At 34.5% G+C, this 26089-nt stretch overlaps 1 protein-coding gene and 1 long non-coding RNA gene across 2 annotated transcripts; both read right to left on the reverse strand.

The window, feature by feature from the left end:
- Positions 1-5418: 5418 nt before the first annotated feature.
- LOC123532391 (RNA-binding protein RO60-like) lies at positions 5419-12812 on the reverse strand. The gene is made up of 9 exons (XM_053517264.1): positions 12342-12812; positions 11864-12105; positions 11044-11227; positions 10328-10655; positions 9450-9630; positions 9160-9325; positions 8512-8588; positions 7480-7663; positions 5419-6962 (listed from the first exon to the last, which is right to left on the reverse strand). Exons 1-9 carry the CDS (start codon positions 12437-12439, stop codon positions 6761-6763), a joined length of 1662 nt encoding a protein of 553 aa, XP_053373239.1. The 5' UTR covers positions 12440-12812; the 3' UTR covers positions 5419-6760.
- A 5450-nt stretch (positions 12813-18262) lies between these two features.
- Positions 18263-22188, reverse strand: LOC123547207 (uncharacterized). The gene is made up of 3 exons (XR_008366020.1): positions 22036-22188; positions 21158-21280; positions 18263-20928 (listed from the first exon to the last, which is right to left on the reverse strand). It is a non-coding gene; the product is annotated as an uncharacterized LOC123547207 (long non-coding RNA).
- Positions 22189-26089: the final 3901 nt, after the last annotated feature.

Below are 26089 nucleotides of genomic sequence, written 5' to 3' on the forward strand. Positions count from 1 at the left end.
GAAAAAATCTTTAATTAAAGTTAATACAACTCTTCTTCTTTTTTACTTTTATATCCGTTAAGTTTAAATTCCTTTATGTACGTATCAAAAGGCATTGAATATTTTTTTCTTTCTGCATTTCTAAAAGTATTGTAAAAATATCCTGAATAACTTGTTTATCTTCTTCTTTATTTACTTTTCCAGGATCATTAGGGTCATGAACAGCTAAAGCTGCAATCCGTGCTTTTGTTATTAGTTGTTTTATTTTGTGATGATGTGTTTTTAAAATAAATTTCTTGTCGTCAAGTTTTAGTCTGTTAGTAAATATGGTAATTACTGATGGAACAGCGCCAGCAACTGCTACAAATATAGGAATAGCTGGAACAAGTGCTAATGCAGCTGAACAACCAAAAACACCTGCTGTAATATATAATCCGGTACTTACTCTCCCACAAAATTTATAACTTTTTCTGTAAGCAGCAGCTAGTTTAGTTAAGTGAATAATTAATTGATCTATTGTTTCTATTCCATTATTATTAGAAATAAGATTTTTATTACTCATTTATATAATTAAACTTTTTATTTTCTAAATTAAATTTCTTTCAATTCACTAAACGGAACCCAACTATTAAATTCTTCACTATAACCTTTCCATTTTACTAAAGCTTGTTTTTTCTTATAGTCTCGTCTAATAACTTTTTCTATTCTAAAAACTTCTTGTGTAGTAGGTAAAAGTTCTTGTTCATAAAATGAACCTTGAATTATTTCATCATTTAAATCTTTAATAGTGTATGTTCTGGGATTTGTATTATTAATTTTATAAATTATAAATATTTCCTCTGTCCAATTTGGTGTATATCCTTTTTCAAAATGTCTTTTAAGTTTACTTAAGCGAACTCGATCACCAATTTTAAATTTTGCTTTACTCTTTGGTATCTTTAAATCACCATATAAATTAAAGTAAACAGTACCTTTATTTAAGTTTTTACTAGCTTCGGTTGGTGTCATTTTTATACTAGAATGTTTTGTTTTGTTATATTTATCAACCATATCCTGCAAATTATTTAAATAAGTATAAGTATTATTTGCTGTAAAATATTTCCACATTATTCTTTTTAAACTTCTATTAAATCTTTCTATTACTACAGCCTTTCCTTCATTAAATGTATGATACATATTAATCTTATTTTTATTCAAAAATGATTCAAACTTTTTATTATAAAATTCTTTTCCTTCATCTACCCATAAATTTTCTGGTAATCGTCCTTCTAAAATTATTTTTTCAAATGCTTCTGTAACAGATTCTCCAGTTTTATTCTTTAATGGAATAACCCAAGCATATTTACTAAATATATCAATAACGGTTAACAAGTACTTTACTCCTTTATTATATTTTGAAAAAGCTTGCATGTCAACTAAATCAGCTGACCAAGTATCATCAATATCATTAACTATCACTCTTCGTTTCCTAAATTTCCTTTTAATTGGTTTGTGTAATTCTTCTGCTAATTCATCACTCCATGTGATTCCGGGGGTATACTCTACCCCCTTTTCCCGTTTTTTGACTTTCGTTTTTGTCCCAACCCAAGTTTGTATTTCGTTTTGATAGCTGGTTTTACAACTAAATGTTTTGCAATCTTTTCTCCAAATGTTTTTGATTTAGTTTTATTTAAATTGGAAAGCATTTGTTTATCACATTCACTTTTACTTAGTCCTGAGTCGTAGCAAAATCATGGTCCATACATACTGCATCTAGTTCGTTGACAGGAGGTCCGTTATCTAAAGGATTTCCTGGTCCACAATAGTTATATCCTGGAAGTATTAAACCTTTTTTAGGTAATAAAGGTAACATTGCTTTATGAATATCTAAATTACCTGCTTTGATAGTACTTTTAACAAATTTTGCTTTCATTTTCCCACAAGACGAACAGGTAGCTTTTATCATTTTTCTCCCATTTTTTGTTATAACATAATGGGGGTTTATATTATCAGTAAATCTTCTTTCTTTCAAACAATATATTTTATTTTGTAAACTCATCTATATCATATGTATTTAAAATTTCTTAGTTGGTTTAAAACCTGTGGATTTTAAATTGTCCGGCATTGACCAGTCCTGACCAAGGGTCAAAAGGTCAAATGAGGTTATACTGTTTCAAAAACATCATATTCCTATACTACTGCTCTAAATATTGAATGAACAATAAGATCTCAAAGGACCAGAAAATATAACAAATAACAACACTGAGCCCAAGTACATGGAGGCGTTTTACGACCGTCAGAAACACTTTAAAACTGCTGTTGTGACAGTTAATCAAATATATAAGAAGACCATATGAAAGCGTAGAATGCACCAAAGCAAATATAACTGAGTGTGTTCATGACAGGTAAAGAAATGTGCAGCACATCTCGCGCCCTAGCACCGGCTTAAGCGGAAATCTGTTACCTATATAGCCATTTTTTTTTACATATAGCGCTTGTTATACACTGTCTTTCTGTAGGTTTGTGGTTCAAACTACATTTCATCAATTGTAAAGTTCAAAATTCATTTCAACCATTCCAGTAAATATACATCACTGTCTAAAATAGATCTCTGTTGCGTTTATAAATGTCGCAATTATGTTAACATAATGTCTCATTTTCCTTCGAATATCCGGAATCCGATGGTTAAAGTATGATAAAGATTAGATATTCTTACATCCTTTTGTTCGTGGATCAGGTGGCGGAGGGGGGGGGGGGGGGGGGGGGTGCGGGTCAGAACAGTCGTATATCTATTTGTTTGTTTTGGGTTTTAACGCCGTTTTTCAACAGTAATTCAGTCATGTAACGGCGGGCAGTTAACCTTACCAGTGTTCCTGGATTCTGTACCAGTACTTCCCCACTTAATCAGAGGTGGAGGACTAATGATTTCAGACAAAATGTCGTTTATCAAATAGTCAAGGAGAACATACGCCCCGCCCGAGGATCGAACTCACGACCCCGCGATCCGTAGACCAACGCTCTTACCTACTGAGCTAAGCGCCGGGTAGTCGTATATCTAATTCAAATATAACCATATTTATTCATTTATCATAAACGACATTGTGTCTGAAATCATTAGTCCTCCACCTCTGATTCATGTGGGGAAGTTGGCAGTTACTTGCGGAGAACAGGTTTGTACTGGTACAGAATCCAGGAATACTGGTTAGGTTAACTGCCCGCCGTTACATAATTGAAATACTGTTGAAAAACGGCGTTAAACCCAAAACAAACAAACAAACAAACTTTTACGAAAATGTGGTATTAGGCATCTATATATGAGTATTTCATGATTACAATAAAAAGGCACATAGTACATGTATGGTCATACCAGACCATATATTAATATGATAACATGCACATTATTTCACTGGTCGGTAATGACCAGGCAGTACGGAAATCAATAGTACTCTGTTGCCCAACCTTATATTTCTCATGACGTGTAGTGTTTACGACCTCGCCATAAATATCAATAAAATGCAAACTTCTAGGCAAGTGAGATAGTAGAGCGGTGGCAGCGGTCCAGTGGCGACACTGACTACGAAAACAGGGATCGTGAACCCCCGCTCCTCCAACTCAAATAAATCTAACACTTGGGAGTCCTATGTATGGGTTCTTTACACCTGACACGCTAAAGAATAAGGGAAGCTTCTGGAATTAGAGCGTCTTCTGTATCTTGCACTACCCTTCCACAAACATTACTAACAGTCTTCTGGAGAAGTCGCCAACATGGGTTACCGATAGCGACTATAAATAAGCTTAAAAGCAAACAAACAAAATGAGATAGTTTAACTGACATATATTCAATTCGAAACAATTAAGTGATCATGCAGACAAAGTACATATGACGTCAATAGTCATGTGTTTTCATAGTAGCCTTCTAATAGATCTTCTATCTACTTGAACTTGACATCTGATAAAGTCAAATCTGCAAAATCATCTGTTACTATAGATAAAATGACTATCAAAATGAATACCCTTAAAATAAGATGAGATAAAACAAATTGTGTGGATAGTTTTCGCTTACAAAACATGTGTTCAGTATCGTGAAAGGACGATTTAGTATCGAGAATGGATGATGCAATAACATAAAAGCCTTTTCTCAGAAAGTTTGAGGTATTGTTCCCATTATAGTAGCTGCCATTATGAAATATTATATCTATAGCCTCACCTATGCAAGTGAAGCAATTATTTCTAGAAAAAAATGATCCCCTTCTGGCTAGGGGCAATGAAATGTAAAGGGAAATTAAAGTTTCAACGGTTTCAAGAGTTTATTTTATAAACAACCAGAAGGTCTATAAAGTTATGATGAATGCCACGGTAAATGACCCGTCGATGCAGGAAACAAAATGGGCCTTTAATCGCTCATCTGATAGATACGTTTCGACCTTGCTTCTGATCAAACTGGTAAAGATCTATCAAACTGGTAACTTCCCTGATAAGAAGTCGTTTTAATGATCTTTTCACAATTTTTAGCTCTAGAGGTCCCTAAATGTGGGGTTAAACACAGCAAATGCGACAGAGGTCAAGGATGCTGCAAAGGTAGTTGGGTGAATAGCTAAACTATGTTTCATGAGAAGAAGTTTTTTTAACGTTTTTTTTTGCTTTTATTTTAGTCAAGGGGAACAATTTGAGCAAGCATAGGCCGATACATCGATGTTGTACGCCAATTTTGGTAAAGATCCGTCAATCAAATAATGAGAAGTGATGTAAAGCCATTTTGTTTTAATTTTAACTCTGGGGGTCTGCTAATGGAGTCAGTTTAAGTCGTTTGAACTTTGTGCAGAATTATCAAAAGACCAAGTCTGGTGAAGATCTAAAGGTCGGTTTATGGGAAGAAGTGGTTTTAAAGTTCTCCTAATTTATGTTGTAATTACCCCTTAATGGTGTCAAACAAAACCATCCGACCCAATTTGAATAGGTCTATACCGGGATGTTTCAGACCAAGTTTGCCGAGGATCAAAGACCCAGATGATATGATAAAAAGAAGTTGTTCTATAGTTTTGTTCTAATTTTAGTTTTAACGACCCTCAAAAGTCATGAGAACAAATTCGACAAAAGATTGAAGATGCTGAAAAACAAGTATGGTAGAGACCAATTGAGAGATTTCTGACAAGAATTTGTTAAAATAAAAGTGTTTTCTATTATGTTTCAGATCAACTGTTGAACCATTTCAACAGCTTTGTTAGATATCTATACGTGAATGCTTTAGACCAAGTTCAGTAAAGATCTTATAGACTACAAAGTTTGGTTGAAATCTCTTATAACAAGTTTGATAATGATCTATCAAATGGTTCGTTAGGGAAAGGGTTTGGTTGTAATTATTGCTATCCTTAAGTACTCAATGACATGAACTGTTTGCAAAATGGTATATGTATGGAAAGATATCTAATGTTTCGATAATGTTCATTTAATAAAGTCAACTGACAAGCAATAAGATGACCTTTTAATGGAACAAGAGCTCGTAGAACACGAAATGCCCCCCTTGATGCATTCAGTAATTGCACAAGGAACAGAAATTATTTGGTCATTGTGCACAAAAGTTCTACTGTTCTTGGTTAATATGACCTTGACCTTTGACCTATTGACCTCATATCTATAGGGGTCATCTCCAGGTTATGATAAATCTCACTTTTAAGTTACATGATCCTAAGCCCAAGCATTCTCAAGTTATCAGACACATTTTAACTGTTCCAGGTCAATGTAACCTTTGACCTACTGACCTCACAATCAATAGGGGTCATCTGCTGGTCATGACAAACCTCCCTATCAAAGTTCATGATCCTAGGCCAAATCGTTCTTGAGTTATCATCCGGAAATCATTCAACTGTTCTGGGTCACTATGACCTTGACCTTTGACCTACTGATTACAAAATCAATAGAAATCATCTGCTGGTTATGATCAACCATCCTATCAACTTTCATGATCTTTGGCCAAAGCGTTTTTGAGTTATCATCCAGAAACCGTTTACTGTTCTTGGTCAATGTGGCCTTGACCTTAGACCTACTGACCTCAAAATCAATAAGGGTCATCTGCTGGTCATAACCAAGCTCCCTATCAGCTTTCCTGGTCCTAAGCCAAAGTGCTCTTGAGTTATCATCCAGAAACCATTTAAGTGTTCTGGGTCAATGTGACCTTGACCTTTGACTTACTGATCTCAAAATCAATAGGGGTCATCTGCTTGTTATGACAAACCATCCTTTTAACCTTCATGATCCTAGGCCCAATCGTTCTTGAGTTATCATCCGGAAACCGTTAAACTGTTCCTGGTCACTGTGACCTTGACCTTAGACCTACTGACCTCAAAGCCAATAGGGGTCATCTGCTGGTCATGACCAACCTTCCTATCAACTTTCATGATCCTAGGCCCAAGTGTTCTTGAGTTCCGGAAACCATTTAACTGTTCTGGGTCACTTTGACCTTGATCTTTGACCTACTAATCTCAAAATCATTAAGGGTCACCTGCTAGTTATGACTAACTATCCTATTAACTTTCATGATCCTAGGCCCAAGCGTTCTTCAGTTATCATCCGGAAACGGATGGTCTACATACCGACATCTGCAAAACAATATACCCCTACTTCTTCGAAGGGGGACATAATATAACTCGTGCATGCTTGGTGTTCATATCTTCTTATATAATATTTGTTTTAAGATTCTTCAGGAGTACCTTCCGACTCATACATTTGTCCATCCAACTGAAACAAAATGAAGATTGTCATCGCAACATTTGGTCCTTTTAAATGAAACAACATTTAGCCCAGTTTATAACTGTCCTCTGGCGAATTCGGATATTATCCAAGGTGCATTGGAGTCAAATCCCGCAATGTCTAGCATATACTGATCCTCCTTGTCGGCGATGGTTAAGTCCGTTGCACACATTCCGCAAACAACCATCTTTACTCTCGGGTTTGCCGAGTACTTGCGATACTCACAAAGAGCTTGATATGGGTGGACGTTTCCGATGCTATATAAAAGAAATATCACGTTTAAATTGTTTTAAGTACAGACGTACGAATCTTATTCATGTGTATTTATTTTTGTTTCAGAGATACAGCGACTACTACTAGTTACATAATATTTCAGCTGCTGCCTATATGTTTTAAATCACGTCATTATTCAGACGTTGCATATTTATGTAGATATTGTGCATTTCACTAAATGCTTAGATTTTCAAAATTCTATTCCCTACAAAACCAACACTTTAGTGTCTCCTGTAAACAACAAATTGTAGGTCAGCATGACCGTGATATCAAGAAAATGATTTTGTTGAGTGTTAAATATTTATTTAATATGTATTAGCAGTCTAAAGTTGTAAATATTGTATCTATCTATGTGAAAAAATATTTTCAATGTAACCTTCCAACGTCGATATGTTTATTTCAATGTAACCTTCTCACGTCAATATCTTTAGTTAATTAATCGATAGTATTTTACAAGAATTACAAAGATAACGTATAAGTATTAGCATAGATATTTTATACCAAGTTTCACTATCTGTGTAAATGACAAATACGTCAATATCTTTTCTTTGCATATCAATTGCATCTTTTATTGGCTCAGCGCAGTCTGTCGGCTGTCCATGTTGAGCATTTCTCATCTTGTGTTCAACTTGTTCAAGTGTATCAGTTGGCGAGATATCAAGGTCTTCCGTCCGCTGACCAAATGCTATAAAAGTAAGTAAAATACTTAATTCTTCTTTTTACCTGCAAGAAGGACGAGGACATACAATAGTTACAACTGAATGCAGTGAAATACATTCAAATTTTTAATTATCCAACTTGAACTAGCCTTAACTTAAATATAAGGCATTGGTCTTGCTGAAAAATGCACATAAAACAAAAACAACAGACATCAGGTTAAGTGGTACAGAGAAAAGGCTAGTTAAAAATTAAAACAGTTTCTTGGAAAGTAAGTAAGTAAGTAGCCGAAAATGGAAACTGGTTGTTTACAGGCTACGATTCTGCTCGTTAACCCTATCCTATTAATAAAATAATTCAACGCTGAACTAAGCTATTGGTTATAGAAAATGAAAAAAGTGAAATCCAGTGAATCAGCCCCATTCTTTATTAGCATGACTGAGGACCATTCCGCCTCAATGTACCATTAAAGTACAAAAGCATAATAAAAGGATCAATCACAACCTATGCATGGAATATTCTTTCATTGAACTAATATTATTCATGAACATTTATATTCAACTGACGCATTATTTGATTTTCTGCATTTCATAAATAAAAAAGCCATAGAATTCCGAGCGAAAAAGAGCAAGTTTAAAAATGTTTTTCGGTTAGTGTTGTATTTCTTTAAATGTTCGGACGACCCATAGTATCAATTACAATTTCAAATTAACATCTCATGTGTCTGTATGGACCTTGTTTTAGCAACAAATTTTGAAATTAAGACCTTTAGTACGTTGCTCTCTGACAGGTTTGTCAGAGAATGACAAGTGCAACGTCATTTTCCTTATCACGTATTTCTGTTGAAAGTGGTGATGCAACATGACGCTTTAATACCTTTAATGATACAATTCTCCTCTGTTCTTGCTGTTAACATGAGCATTGTGGCTGCCGCCATTGAGCACGTTACAGTCCTGAAATAAAAACAATGTCTTATATAGTTTTTAATTTAAGCTTTGTGGACTAGAGTCAGTATATTGAGTGCATTTTTTGACTACTTTAATATTTTGAGAATCCTCCATGGCCGAGTGGTAAAGATTGCTGAATTAAAATCACTTGCCCCTCACCGATGTGGCTTTAAAATCTCGCATGAGGTGTAAAACTTGGTGTTCTACCTCCTCATAATTGCCATACTATCTTATTAATACCTAATACCTCGCAGATCCTATTCATATTTTGCGAGAAATATTTTGTTCCTGGTTTAAGCAGAAGTTGTTTAAAGAGAACTGAGTTGCTCCCGCTCTAACAAAACACTTCTGTTAAAATACACTGAAATTCAATATGACATTGAATCCTATTTCAAACATCTAAGATTTAACAATTCTCTCGGTACAATTAATTACAAGAATGATGCGTTTGTTGCAAATATTACAATATGTAAAGAAACTTTCATCTTTCTTTAGTCAGAAACTGTACATTTCGAGAGACATCAGATAGAAAATTGTTACGAACATTTTATTGAATCACCTGATGCACTCTGCTTACCTGCTTTTGAAAATATGCCGTGACATGGACGGACTAACACTCACAGCGAGGTAAAACGTTTGGCCTGTCGGTTCAACTGCAGTGTATCCTCGATAGAAGGCTTTTTCCAAAGCATTAGTTATCCTCGTGTTGGGTCCCCATGTGCTATTTCCTCTGTCTCCATGTCCTATGATAAACAAAAATATTCAACATTTGCTGCTGTAACATTGCGTATTTTGTTTTTAAAATTATTTCAAAAACAAGTTACTTCATATAATTTAAAAGACAATTAACATTTGATATACATGTACCTGTTTTGTAAATAATCCATGCAAAGAATATTCTCAGTGGATGAAGGAAATTTCTGTACGAATTTCTCGATAACCACGGACGTTCATCCTCTATATCTTCGTTGCCTTCCACTGACCTTTCTCGTGGTTCTTGATCAGCAGCGTCACGTGGTACATTGATTGAACGTATTTTGTCCAGTGCCTTAAAAAGAATTCAGACATCTTCCAAAGTAAATCCAAAGTCATAAACAAGTCAACAACTGTGTTAGAATGACGAATAATTTCTCTGAAAAAAAAATTACTGAGTTACATTAACCATCTAATGCGTTACATAAATACCAAGTTAAAAAAACTATACAACTGACTGCATGTTGTTAAATGTTAAAAACTCTATGTGGCTTTATTTAGCACAAATGAGCCGTGTCATGAGAAAACCAACATAGTGGGTTTGCGACCAGCATGGATCCAGACCAGCCTGCGCATCCGCGCAGTCTGGTCAGGATCCATGCTGTTCGCTTTTAAAGCCTATTGGAATTGGAGAAACTGTTAGCGAACAGCATGGATCCTGACCAGACTGCGCGGATGCGCAGGCTGGTCTGGATCCATGCTGGTCGCAAAGCCACCATGTTGGTTTTCCCATGGCACGGCTCAAATAGAAAATAAGAATTGCGTCAGATAAGACGGAATCTTACCAATGCTGTAGTCGTGCTTCCGTAATTAATCACTGCATAAAAATCCTAAATGTCAATTCAAACTGAAAGCTTGAATTTTTGCAATACTCTCGTAGTTTGTACAGAATATGGTAAGGTAACAGCTAGTTTATACCCCGCGTATTTGTGTTTGAAACGGTGTTTCCAAACCCGTTGTTATTAAGAGACTTGGAAAATTTGTAGTATTACCTCTTGTTCATCCTCACTGTTTTCAGCAAACATTCCATAGCTTGTCATTTTACCGAGGTTGCGTATCAACGCCTCTGGTGGCATATGGGGAAGAAGAGCACACCATATTTCCTTTTTGTTGCGGAGGTTTTGATTACATTGCTCCCAAGCTAACTTGTGCTCTTTTATCATAGCGCAAAGATTATTAGCGTCTCCACATCTGGCGGCATCATCAAAGACTTTGATGAGACCTGATATTTTTCTAAATTTAGAAGCTTCTTCTTGGGACATTTCCAAGACGGTCTGACGGAATTTTGCCATGGCCTTCTCATAACCATTGATGATGTAACTTAATTAAAGAAACAGTAAAATAATCAACTTGGGTGACTGAGCAGAAACCGGCAATGACAATATCAGCCATTAAATATTTCTTATCAAATATTCCTTAGTTTCCCTTTAAATAAGAGTTGTCCTACAAGGGTGACAGACACCTGCTACGAAGATTAGAGTAGGAATTACCTGGTTGGTGGCCAAACAGTTACCTATTACCTGGAATTATTACTTGTCAAAGTTATTAGTTAACATGTTACCATGATAATTACTTAAAGCCACATAGTGATTATGGTGAACCATATCATTTACAGATAGCTGATAAAGTGATTATCAAAACAGATTTCTATCAATGCTCTATGCACAACAAACAAGAATAATCTGCATATGATAGAAGCTATGAGTACCTGAATATGAACGCCATAACTTGGTCCTCGGTGCATGTATGCGATAACCTCAAAACGTCTTTGTGACACCAATTTTCTCGATTCTTGAATTTTGTAATAAGGCGTGCAAGCTTCTCTGGATTTTTTTCAAAATTGGTGTACCAATTGCCTATCGCTCTTTTATGTGCTCTCCCCCATCCCGTTCCTACAAATGAAAAATAGCCAAAATTTATTGAGCGATTGTTTTATTATATTAATTACAATACGATGTCAGACCTTTCAAAAACGTTAAGGTTTGAATATCTAATATGAAAATAATTGTGATATGTTTAGGACAAGTACTCTTCTTTCATTAAATCATCTCGAGTGCTCGACATAAAATGTCGTTAGCTCAAAACGAAAGTCTTGCGCTCGAGAAATGATGCCGTAACCTCGAGATAAGATGTACGTACGTTCAGCGCTCATGGAAATTTTGCTCTAAAAAGATATGCGTGTGTCTTAAAAATACCATCGTAGAAAATTTTGGATCGTGCAATTTTCTGAAAAATGATGAAAAACTTAATATTTAAAACAAATCGTAATTTATTTTTAGCATAGCCTATGTACGAAATACAGATTTCTATAAATTTTCGGAGAGATAAGATAAATTTGTCTATTGTAAAACGACACTAGCAGCTTTTACTTTAGTTACAAGTAACAGACTCGCAAACTACTTAAATACTCAAGTGATAAAAACCATAATTACACTATATTGTATTGATATTAAAACACACAACTTGATACATGTATATAAAATGTAGTGATGCAACGGTGATGAAACCCACACTCTTAGTTGACCTACCTGTGTCAGGACGCTCATCTTTGCTCACTTCTTCACAATATTTGATGAACATGAAAAGATGGGTTGGTATCCGGCAGATTTCAGACATTAAAGCATACGCCGCACTTTTGGTGTCGCTGTCATTTGACCTGGCGCAAATAGCGTACGCCAACAAGAGTGAGTTCTGTCTAACATTGCGCCTACTAATGCTTATATCTTTGATGGTCTGTAGTACTTCGGCACCTCTATTGGCTTTGATAAGTCTGAAAATTATAAACACAATCAATACACAACTGGTAATTTTGATATTTATTAGTACAAACATTTATTTTTTCAGGATACATTAAAAACCCGTATAATTTCTTATTTTTTCTTTAATATTGTAATGATATGGTAGAGGGAGAGTGAGGATGTAAGAATATCTTTAAACATGTAGCTGTCCAATATTTATTTGAAAGTCTATATACTCAGAATATCAAAGTAATTAAGTGAATGATACCTATCAATACAACGAGCATTTTCTCTCTCTAGTTCTTTTTCTCGAGCATAATATGTCCGTTCAGAACCAATGATGATAAATCTGAGTAATCGCTTCATATCGTCCAGCTTGTACACAAACCCTCCTGCATTGTTTGGAATCTAAAACAATATCATTAATTAAGTTTTATAATTCCTGTATACTAATATGGCATTAATCGACGATTGATTTTAAATTAAACCAATCCTTGCGTGTATCAGTGCTATACACTGGGCACGTTAAAGAACCAGGCTGTCTATTCGCAACGAGCTAGGCTAAGTTAGCCGGACAAGCCTGTATCTGATTTCTGATCTCTCTGTGGGGGCTTTGTCTCACTCTGTCCCTCTGGTCAGATCGCTCTGTGTCTGTACTAGTAGAGGATGATTTCGCGCCCTGTGCGGCTGCAGTTGCTGTAAAGCGCCTTTGAACGTGTTTATCATGAAAAGGGCGCTATATAAATCTGGTATAATAATAATAATAATAATAATAAACCAACCAGTCACATTATATTTTAGGCTAAAAGGTAGAACAGGTGATCAACATTGATTAACCGCTGTACATTTGAGTCTAATAATTAAAAATATATTATTATATTTTATTGTTTTTAATATGTTGAGATTTTTCACTTAGTACCTGAATTATTTATACTAACCGCCCAAGAAATGATATGAACATTTCTAAGGTAAATATCTATATTTTTTGTAATAGACTTTTTTTCCATTTTTCACGTTAATGGGGAAACGGATCTGGCGGGTAATTTTACGTAAGAAAATATAATTTATCCCGCAGTTGTTCTTTTATTCATTTTAATACTAATATACTATAACATTTGAAAGTCATTTAAATCAGTTGATATTTTTTTAGTTAAAAAAGTAGGCATAATGCCATAGCCTAGCAGTCTACAGGGTAGAAAGTACTTCACCATTTTCAGTTTATGCACCGATCCTTGTAGTTTCACATTTTAATGCAGAATTACACGGATGTTTTATTTCTGTTACAGAATTAATCAATTTAAGCCTATAAAATGAACACAAACTTCGTTTTTTACGAATGTAAATTTTCGTCTGCACGGATGTTTTATTTCTGTTACAGAATTAATCAATTTAAGCCTATAAAATGAACACAAACTTCGTTTTTTTACGAATGTAAATTTTCGTCAATAAATATTTCAGTTTCTGTGCAAATTAATAATTCAGTAAAGAAGCAATTGAGCCGGACCTAGTACTGTAAGCCCCGTTCCCATTTATAATTTACAGGCGTCATGCTAAGGATATTACAAACTGATACCAACAGATAATAGGTAAGGGTACATTTCTTGGAAGCACAAAGCACCACAGACACAGCCCCAGAGCCATGCATTTGCAAAGTATGTCCACAACAAGAAGAAGCTGAACATTACGGAAAAATATTACAGATGGGTTGCTTCAAAATTCCAACAATTACATTTTAATTTTATGCAAAATATAGACAGCGGGAGAGGAAAGGCTAAAAAGGGGGTGGGGAAGGGGATTGAAGGGTAAAGTAGAACAAGGATGAATATACAAAAGGGAACACTACATTCCTCAATCACAGTTACACCACAACGCAAACCACAGCAGCGCAGACGCCCGTGCAAAAAAGACAAACACACCTACACCAACCTATACAACTAGCCTACACAGACAAACAACACCGAAGGTCACCGCCAAAGCAGGAAAAAACATCAGTCGGACACTGCCCTAGGACACCGGCAGCCAAAATAAACCAAGTCATGGGGCGAGCTTCCTGAATACAAAATAAGCATGGTCCTGAAAAATTGTAAAACCGAAAATGTCTAAAATTGCACGTTCTAAGTTTTTTCAGTAAAGTGTTTAAATTTTTAAAATTCTATCCTACTTTTTGTAATTAAACATGATACATATTTTCGATGGAACAGTCTCAGAATTGGTGTAATGCAGTAGGCATCACTTGAACATGTTCGTAATGTCCGAAATGCTTCTTGTCCAGGAACGATACATGTCGCCTACTACAACTTACATAGGTAAATGTTACGCAACGGCGACAGCTCGTACTATATGTTTTGAAAACGACAAACATAATTTAATCATTTTCATACAATGTATGTCAGTGTTGTAGATAATGCCACTGGGTTCTGTTGTGTTTTTATTTGATTTTGCTAACAAGCACCAGTGTGTGTACATCGCTTATTAATCATAGCATGTAAAGTGAAAACATTATGAGATAAAAAAAAAACATCAGAAGAAGAGTCTTACTCTTTTTGGCTTATCGGGATGACTCATTTTATGATCTGATACTTTATAGTTGTAGCGACAGTCAAAATATATTACGCTGTCTTTGTTCTATTTGGATATAAGCTACGGACGAAATTGGATATAAAAAAATATTTGTTCAAACTTAGAGTATTTTATAAGTATATTTTAATTTACATCCAAGTTAATAATGTTTCCCTGCATGATTTCAACTGACTGTATGCGAGTGTGATTATGATAAGGTTAGATAATGTTCTTCGACGTCAGGTGGTAATACTTATCCCGCCGCAGCAGGTATGTTACGATATCGGCCTCAGGGAGTTAAGGAAAAAATATTGATTCATGAAAAAGAGTCTTTACCTTATCTTAAATAAAATGCATGTATAAAATAAACTAGGGACTTACATTTCATATATCTTCACTCCTCCAACTCCCGCAAGTATATGATTTCAGTGGCAAATAAACTAGTTCTAAATGCACATGGTCAATGCTGTCTTTAGAAATATCACCCATGCGTCACTCGTGACCATCTATTTCTAAATTCCGCCATTCTCCTGTACCACGCTATATCCGACAAAGAAGTCTTTGTTCTACTCAAATTGAACAATAGATGAAAAGAATCATTTGTCTATTTATTGACCATAAAGTACCAGCGCCATGTCTGAGCATATAATACCTAGCGGAACTATTTTGGACAATAGATGAAAAGAATCCTTTGCCCGATTTAAATTGAAAGGACCGAAAGTTGAACTTGTTAGGACAAAAGATGAAAAGTGTCCTTGGTCCCATTGAAATTCAACTCTCCTTTTGTATCGTGATCGAGAGCTGAATTTTTCGGACAATAGATGGAAACAATCCATTGTCCCATTGAAATTCAATGGTCCTTTTATATTATGACCGAGAACTGAACCCTTTTGGACAAAAGATGGAAAGACCTTTTTGTCCCACTGAAATTCAATGGTTCTTTCGTATCGGGACCGAGGGTATAATTTTGTTTTGGAAAGAAGATGAAAAGAAGGTTGTATTTTACGATAACGTAATGACCAAAGTAACATTAAACATTAGAAACCGTTTTATAGCTCTGTGGCAACCTTTTACGAGATCGAATTAAGAATTGGTTACCCTCAATCGATAGAATGAGTTATAACCTTCAAAATAAATGGCAGGTTCTCGATTCGATTTTCAGTCGTTTACGAGATATGGCCCTTTATTAGTTTTTTCTAAATCGAAAATTTCAATTTTGGGACCAGCACCGTTGGAAATATTATTCTGTTTAAAAATATACTAGGTTTAAATGGTATATCTTATTGTTTTTTGAAGATTTTTGTTCGTATTTGTGACGTCATTATTGGCGCTTAATTAAAAAATGACGACTTAAATTAATGATCTGGTGTCAAACAAAAGCGACTGACGAGAACTAACAACTGGTAGCGTCCAACCAGAAATAATATCTCTCATGCGCGAAATGGTGATTTCTTCTTTATGGCTTATCTGAATATATCCACATCTGGACTCCTATAAAATGTTTTTATAACGTATACTAGCTCATGGTGCTAAACCGGAAATGAAATCACTCATGCGTAAAATAAGTCTTTTCTCCCTTATTCTTGGCAGGAATATAGTCATGTTTGTTATTAAATGAAAGGTTTTGACGAGTACTCTTTACTTGTTTATATTAAAAGAATTAGTGGTCACTCATGCTTAAAATGCATCAACGTAAGCTTACCAGATCTTTACACTTTGATATCCAAAATGACAGTGAATGGCAGTACGTTCAGTTGGTAGCCAATTATGTGCCTTTTCGTACATCAAGATATTTTATGTAACGGTGGAAACAGAATGAGTAGGTCAATATACGGCCAAGCTGTAAACGTGATTGGATTTAGATGTCGAATCATGATAAATACAATCAATATCCTGATTTATTTCTACATAATTAACTCCATACAAATATTGGTATGTTAACCACAAAGAAGACATTTTGTCAAAAAGGCAAAACAATATATAAGATTATTTTTCGGTTAATTGATGAAAATTTGTACACTTATCTTATACTCTTAGTTTTAGAGACTTTATGGATGTATGGCAGTTGGGTACATTTACATGACAATTAAAACACATTGTATATATTCGCGTTTAAAAGAAATTGGAAATACATGTCGTAGAGATAGACCCTTACATTTTCATTGATAGAAATACATTAAATAAAGTCTAGAAATTGATTTCCAAGTCCTTGAAATTAGCAAAAATGATTTCACAACTGTGCAATGTCTGATAGTTTTGCTAATATCAATAACAGAAATTTTAATATTTAATTCAAAGTTGTGATCCGCAAAGAATGCCAACTCTTGCCTTGGGATAGTACTTTAAAGCAGATATATTTATTAGTTTACTTCCCTTGCAATTACACAATAGAGTAGAAAACGAAAACGGTTTAAGACACAATATTATACATTTTTGCACAACAAAATCGTTTAGGATTTATAAATATGTGTTTGATTTACCCCTGAAACAATGGTTCCTATGATTTTGTCAACATACTTATGGTAAAAATTAACTTTTAACAAGCCGATAACAAAATGAAATACCAGTAAGTATTTTATAGTGCAGATAATACAGTTTTGTTTGTATCAAAATGTCACAATAGAAACACTTTTGTAATACAGAACACCTGGTAGGATTAGTAAAGGTGCAATTATATTGATCTCTTTTTCCTAAGCCTACATGTCGAAAAGTTATTTTCAATTACTTCTGCAGGTTCCATCAGTGACGATTTTTACTGGATAAATGGTGGGGACATGTTGTCAGAAAATGAGTTCCGCTGGTTTTTCGAAAGTCACTCGGAGGTCATCCCTCATAATGGCTACACAAACTTTTCCCAAGGTCAACCTGATAATGCAGGTAAAGTAAATCCTGCCCAGTCAGACCCTTTGGGGCCGACTGGTCGTACCTGTTAAAACAGATTGTCGGTTAAACCCGGTTTACCATTAACATGCCTTTGAGTACCAGGTCCTTTATGTCAAGGCAACTTAAAAAGTGGTTTGATATCTAAGATAAATATATATCAAGTATTTACATACTCTTTATTGTTATTACATTTCATACATTTTATAGAAACATATCGTAAACAGGTTTTAAACTGATCTGACTTGTGCATATGTTACTGGTACGTTTATGTATTTACTCTTGAAAATCTTGCAACTGTTTGCTTTTAAATTTTGTAATCTTAAGCCTTAAAATTAGTGAAGTTTTACTAAAGTTTTTATACCAGTTACATTCTACATTATTTGTACGGTACATAAAATGCATGGTAATTTTGATTTGCAAATTGATTACTTCCTTATTCACACGTTTTTCTACTTAAGGTGAGCAATTTTGAACGTAGAACAGTTCTGAAATGGAAGAAGAATACCCAAGGATAAAATGGCGATCACATCGTTACTTAGTGATTATTAGTTATGTGTCGAAAATGTTAGTCAGACTGTTTCATGATCTTCGCATATCGGTTAAGACAGAGTGAAATTCGTGATAACGGGTTTACAAATAGCCAGATTCCGATAACAACAGGTTTTGCTTATATATAACAAACAGAGAATGTGCCGGTACCAATGCACAGCGTCGGATAAGGCAGGATTCAATTAAAACAAGGTGCCGTATAAGTCAGGTTTTAATTTTGTTATATTTTGCAAAATCAATAACATCTGAATAGAATGAGATAACTAGAGAACTGTATACTACTACGTTTTTCAGGAAGTGTTGAACATTGCCTAGAAATTATATTCAATGGACACAATGCACTGTGGAACGACCGAAATTGTGATGCCGTAAGAAATTTCATATGTGAAGCAAAGTAAGTTCTAATAAAAACTGCTATTAGTCAAATATTCATAAACGTATCAAAGTGTATCTAGAAATTGTCCACATGCATTCAAAATATACATGGGGCTGCATTTGCATTGTCTCTTTAATGGAATGATTTAAAACAAACAAAAAAATCATTCAAAAGTCAAATTTTAATTATTATGACATTGCGTGATAAAAATGCGCTGCAATACCGGAATAATAGGCTTAGGAATAGCGTTTCGATTCTGTACTTAGAGGCTATCGTACCGCCTACAAGTTTTATTTCCATGTTTTTAATCAAGTCCAAAAGCATGATAATTATAACGCTGAAGCTTTTAAAATCAGACCATAATAATTGAAAAAATGTGACACTTTGCAAATTTGAAAAGAAGGTTGATCATGAGGCAAGCAACTCTGAGGTTTATGACATACGTTAATGCCACGCTTTTGTATAATTCATTTATTAAATAGGAATAGCCATAATTGATCAGATTTTAAACAAAATGCATAAGAGCTTCTTTCTATCTGTTTCGAAAATAAAAAGCTGTTTTGTGGAGAAAGGTCATGTAAAAGGTATATCTCAAATAACGTAATGAACTGAATGATTACACTTTCTAATTACAGGCTCGCGGGACAAACAGTAACCGTTGGATAGATTTTATTGTTAACTGTTTCATTACGATATTAATGTCATTAACAATAAAAAAGCGACAGCATTCAAATACACTTTTACTTTTATCGCCTTGTTTAATCAAGATTTATGAAGATTGAATACTGCTTATTAAAAAGCCGTTGCTAGAGGTGGGATGGGGGCTGGGGGTGGCGGGGCGTGGACATTGTTGCATTTTCCATTACTGCACAGGAACAGGCTCAGTCAAACCGAGTCTGTAATTCTCACTGTTTGCCTTGTTCTCTGTGCTTCCGAACGATCTACTTCTCAGATTTTATTTTGTAATACTATAATTTGTTTAGTATTATGCTAATGCATTTTTTAGCAATTACATGTTTACAAATCTTATTCACTGTGTTAAAAGTTCTCGAAACGAGAGTGTTTGTGTTTTAGTATATGATGGAGAATAAAATAAATCGCAAGCAACATTTTTGGTGAATATTAGCGAAAATAAAACCTCCGCGAACATTACTCAATACACAGTATTGCAAAAATGTGAATTATTTAATGTTACATTATTATTATAATTCCTGATAAAGCACAATTTACGATACATTAAAATTCATACAAGCATAATATACATTATCTTTTTACACGCACAAAATGTATTTAAAATCACAAGCGCTGACGATAAATAATAAAATATGTAAAAAGACCCTTTGGAAGCATAGAACGCAACCAAGCAACATGATAACAGACTCGGTGTTTACGGAGTCTGTTCATGAGAGGTAATGAAATGTGAAACACTACTCACACCCGCTAGTTAATGTTTAACAAGAATCATAGCATTTATATGCTGAAAACATTCGCTCATATTGCCAAATGATTTAGTAAACAAGTAGACGGATATTTTCTTCTACAGATTAGCATGCTCTTCCTGAATTTATCGGCATCTTATAAGAGGTTGCCTTACAGGCCAAAGAACATATTCCTAGCTTTACAATTATGAAAAATACAGATGTCAGAAGTATTGTCTGAATATAACTCTTCTTGTTTTAAGAAGCATCGACTTTAAAATATGTTTTCAAAATCCTTAACAAATTATGATTGTAGACATTTTTGATACTTTTTACATTATTCTATATAATCTATAAGTTCGATCATGCAGTATTATGTATTCTCATATGCGCGCATTTCTATCATTCTAGATAAATATAGAACTTCATGCATAGGGAAACCTTTATATTAATATACAACAGTGCAAGTCTATAATGAAATTTTAAGCAAACGCAAGAAAGACCAATGTAAGGTTTGTAACACATCTAGGGCTTACATATCAGAGCTTTACATATTGGCTTTATTGCAGCAACTAATGATTGCAGTATCGACAGTATTCACCTTGTGGCAAAAAAAACAACAACAACAACACATGCATCAGCTAGAGCTGCTGAAGCACTACTTAAATATTATTACTGCTCTAACAAGAATATCATTGTTTTTGCTGCCAACTGTATTACTGCTGACTACATTCTGCTTTTACAACAGTTTTACTGCTAAGCACACCAGTTTTACTGCAGTTACATCTGCCACTGTTATGCTATAGTATATTTACTCCTAAGATAGCGAGTACACTTACAAAACACTGACACATTTAGATTATCAAAACCGCAGAAGGTAAATAAAGTTGCCTAAAACAAAATGAATATTAGTTTGAAAGAAAAACAGTTTATTGATTTAATTCTTTTTCTTCGATAGAAGTGTAAGGTTGTTTTTCATGTGACGACATCCTGACGCTTTTGTGGTTGTACGGACTGGCTCTTTTCCATTGCTGTACCTGGTTGTGCTTCTTACGTGCAAAGAATCCACACTGAAGGTAAATGTAGAACAACATATTTGAAACTTGCATTAATCAGCAGTTACAATTCGTTGAAAAAAGCAGGTCTAAAATTATATTAACATTGATAAATGTGAAATTCTTAGTGATATGACTGAACATTTTCTTTTTTTCCCTTCATAAATCATATGTTATAACATTCATTTAATTTATTATTCTTGCTCTGTTTAAATGTGTCTTACCTATGGCTTAAAATACTTACCTTCCATAGGATTACTATGACGAGAATCAGTAGTGCAAGTGCACCTAGGACGCTTCCAATGATGATCCATATATTCACTTCGGACACAACAGACGTGGGCTCAACAACAAATGTTGTCCATTTCTGAAACATAATTATTAAAATCATACCTAAAACTAAAAACGTAATCTAAATTTAACGTATGTATTGATTTTTAGAATCTAAATATGTTAATTGTTCATCCGGATGTATTTTGAAGGGAATCACGCCGTCTGCTGCTTCGATTGCAACATTATACGCTATATAAAAAACTGATTTAATGATATGAAAAGAATAGTTTTTGATGAAGTGTCACACAAGCACAATTAAGGATGTTCCAGCATTTGAAGATGAAGGAAGATACCATGCGCTCCTCCTGGCATTTTGTCTAACATGGGCTTGCACTGGGGTAGACCTTCCGTAAGTCAGCTTGATGGCTTCCTCACATGAAAGAATTCTGTAGCCAAAACGTTATTCCAGACCATTATTATATTCTGGTGAGATACACATGACTTTGTTAGCGAGATTTATCGACTACATCATGTCATTTCAATTGCAAGCTCACAGGAAAAGTTGGTTGCGTTAGGTACTTTATGGAAGTATTGCTAAAGGCACAAGATACAACAGTGTAACTCTATGATCTCAACTTACCTCTACACAAACCACGCACATCTATGTATCTGACCTAACTCTATGACAACGAATGGCCTTTTTGCCGATGACTTACCTCTATGCCAATGACTTATATCTTTACCAACGACTTACATCTATACCAATGACTTACTTCTATGCCAATGACTTACCTCTATGCCAACGACTTACCTCCTAACCAACGACTTACCCTTGTTCTAACGACTAACCTCAGCATATACGGTTTTATCCCATGGAACAACCTTTCCTCCATACCAGATATAAGGATCAGTAACTGTAGCAATCGTTTCGTAGCGTATTTCGCGTACTTCCTGTCAAAATAAACGAAAAAAGAAACGCTAGAGAGTTTATTCTAAATTCGAATAGGCTAATACTGAGATGCTGTGAGCGTTATTCTCCTGTGATGTGGGTATACATTTTAACACGTGCTTCGAAATGACATAAATGTTGAGTGCTGCACAGCACTTGGCTGCATGGCGTGGATGGTAGTTTAAATGTTAACTACCGTTTATGAACATCTTCAATAAATTGGATTCTACAACAATATTTTCGAGTTTTACCTATTCCTACACTCCATGCAATACTTGGCCACCTACCTACACTGGTTATCCACCAAAGATACCTATTTCTACAGTCCACGCAATACTTGGCCACGTACCTACACTGGTTATCCACCAAACATACCTATTTCTACAGTCCACGCAATACTTGGCCACCTACCTACACTGGTTATCAATTTTAGATACCTATTTTTTCACACTATGCAATATTTGACCTCCTACCTACACTGGTTATCCATAAAAGATACCTATTTCTTCACTCCATGCAATACTTGGCCACCTACCTACACTGGTCATACCTATTTCTACACCCCATGCAATACTTGGCCACCTACCTACACTGGTTTTCCATCAAATATACTTATTACTAGTACTACACTCCATACACTACTTGGCCATCTACCTACACTGATTATCAATGAAACATACCTATTTCCACACTCCATGCAATACTTTGCCACCTTCTTACACTGTTCATAGTAGATAACTCCTGAGGCTATTCAAATTTTGTACAATTATGTCCTTTTCTTCTCAAAACATACGGAGCCAAGACTGATGAAGTCAGAATAAATAAATAAATTATTTTTTCTTAAAAAAGGATTGTCTAGTCGGCAGCCAAACTAATAATTGGCCTACTTACATAAGTTATCTGTTATTAAAACTTATTTCATTGCTCCATTCCAATACTTGCCTGTTGCTGTTCAACGTGAATTTACCTCTGAAAAAGAAGGGGAGAGTTAGGTATCTTAAAAAAAATACTGAATAACATGCAGTAGAAGTTCACTATTTCGCCTACACTCCATATATTACATATTTTGGAAAAAAATGAAAAATGTAGACATTTTGCTTCTGTCCCAAATTAATTTTTAATTAAGTAAGCACACAATTGAAAGTTTTCTCGCAGGAATCAACATTAATATTTCAATGTTGAAGTTAGAATTCTGTCTGAATAAATCCGTTTATTTGAGGCACCCTAGAAAAAAAATGATATTGACAGTTTTATATTTTGTTTTGTAATTGTTTAAGTACCAATACTTTGATGTTTCTTAAATGTTAAAATGAATTATCTGCAAAAGTTTTAGATAGCAGCCACCACTTTGAAAAATTTCTCTACTTCAGCTCGAGGAAATACCATAAATAAAACAAAATTTACAAAAAAAGAAGTTGTTTAAAAATTGCAACACATTGCGAAACACGGTCAACATTAAAAATAAACGAAGCAAAAGCCATGTTTTAAACATAGAGTACTATTACGGGGTCCAATGTCTTCAGAAGATTTTTTTTACCTTTTAAATCTGAATATTCTAAAAGTTATTATCTTCACTATTCTAAGAGTTACAACAGTTTCAGGTAAGTCATTGAATGCAATTTGAGACAAGTCGTTAAAGGAACAGTATGGCGTCGCAATGAATGGCGTGTGTTTTCAAGTCATTAATGAAACAAACTTTGCTACATGTACAGCTCTTTGAAACTTCTCGTCAATATTTTAGAAAAATTAGAGCGTAATGTTCAACGTGATATGTATTAATCACATAGGTGTTATTAATGTGTAAAGTTCTTGCAACTTACTGCACCTACATTTGATAATTTTGTACCTGTTACCCTTCTTTCTCTTTACTCCACTCAACACAATTGTCTACATGTTTGTTTTCTTATTTTACCATGTATCTATATCATAATTGAGATAAACAAGAGTGTACACTAGATGTTAAAAACTACGGTATAATACCGAGTATTTGTATTTAGACATGGTAAACCGCTGTAGGAGGAGTTACGGCCGTGGGCGGAACCTCACTTCGTTGGTGTACACGCTGCACCGGATGCCATCTAGCGACGACCGTAATGCACATACGGGATCTTTGTACAGATAACGGCGTAGATACACACACTGCTATTTTAAGACATCGAGTACACCCATTACACGGTGTACGAGCATACCAAATAAGATAGAAGTTTACGAGCAACGCAATTTTAGGATCAAAACATGGATCAAGAGAAGGTAGAGGATACAAAATCTGAAGGAGAAAACACTAGAAGAACATAAGATCGATTAAACGTATTATTCGCGGAGACCGAGAATGGTAAAACGTTACGCCTACAGTACAGTGCACTGGTCAAACATTGTCATATTTGCTTACACTGTAGATTTAATTGTAGGGATTTGTATTTTTTATTATCATTATTGACGAGCATTTAGTACTTTTTATACTACTTTATGCACAGTTGCTTTAGCATAATATACTACAGATACATTGATAGCATTTTTTTCTCATAATTTTGATAAGGTAGATATTAAATGTACGATTGTATTGTATTGTCTCTTCTGTTATTTCATATACTTCTGTGTTTCGCTTAATATTGACAAGCACGTAAAGTAATTTGTTGAAAACTTGGTATCCCATTCGTTTTCCAGAAAACACACTCGTCCCATAAGGCTCATATTTGCGTAAGTTTAAGATTATGATAGAATACTCCTTTATATTTTCTGGTCAATGGTTTTTGGTAATAGAATTCCGCTTAAGCCGGTGCTGCACATTTCATTACCTCTCAATCAGACCGAGCCTGCCATTATTTTTGCTTGCTTGCGTTCTATGCTATCCAACGGATGTTCTTATAGATTGTAAATTAGAAAGATGTCGTTCTTTTTTTTTTTAAAGTTTAAGGTTACAAAATATCTATTTTCTATTTTTGTCGGAGTATTTATTGCCGTATAGAGTGATTAAACTGATTCGTTATATCCGATTAGACTGTAGCTAGATTTTCAAAATTAGAAAATAGTTCCCCGTTGTCACTTTACAATATGATCAAATGTTACTGGAATTTAAAATAAAATCACATCAGATTTCTTACTAACAAGACGTTGTATCGTTTGGGCAAGATAGTTTGAAGAAATTTGAAAATATCATTGAGTTTTACAAGATATCAGCATATCTAAAATTGCTGGAAGACGACTGTCTGCCTTTCTCTGCATAAATACATGTACATACACTGATATTGTTATCCTGTAACCATAATTAACCTTCCAAAACTGTTATGATATTGTATTAAATCTTATTTGAGAGTTTCGCAAAAGCTTTGAAGTTACTCATATTGCAAAAGCAAATGATATAAGTTTGCGAGCTAAATAAAGAAATGAAAAGTTCCTTGAAATAGCTTTGGCAGACAAAACTTGCTTTAATGCATTTTATATTCAACAATAAACATCGAAATACAAATCTCCTCTCAGCAACCAACACACTTGTTTACATGTAGATGTTTTCTCCGTTACATTACGTAAACATCCGGCTATTGTGTGAATGACCGTACATTTTGTATCCAGCCGACATGGATATTGAAAATAACTGTGCAGTGGAGCAGTACAGAGAATCTTAATCATTACACAAAACTGTAGGTAGCATCCTGGCCTTGATCTGTTTCTAGTTTAATGTTATGTTTTTATGTTTCTTTTTATGTTGACCTCTTTTAGGTGCCGACAGAGCTAAAATAGTAAAACGCCCTCTTCTCATGAATCATGTAATGGATTATCTGTAGCATCAAGACTTAGTATCTAAAAGTTCCTGTCTCGGTTTGGATTTCAACAGAACTAGGAAAATAATGACTTTTTCCCATAACCCAAATGATGGCTGTTCACCAAATTTGGTCTTTATAACGTCGTTATTTCGTTTTCTCTGAAGTTCATTCAAATGTTTGTTTTTTGGTGTCT

The sequence above is a fragment of the Mercenaria mercenaria genome, chromosome 11 (genome assembly GCF_021730395.1).
Source record: "Mercenaria mercenaria strain notata chromosome 11, MADL_Memer_1, whole genome shotgun sequence".
Taxonomy (NCBI): Eukaryota; Metazoa; Mollusca; class Bivalvia; order Venerida; family Veneridae; genus Mercenaria; species Mercenaria mercenaria.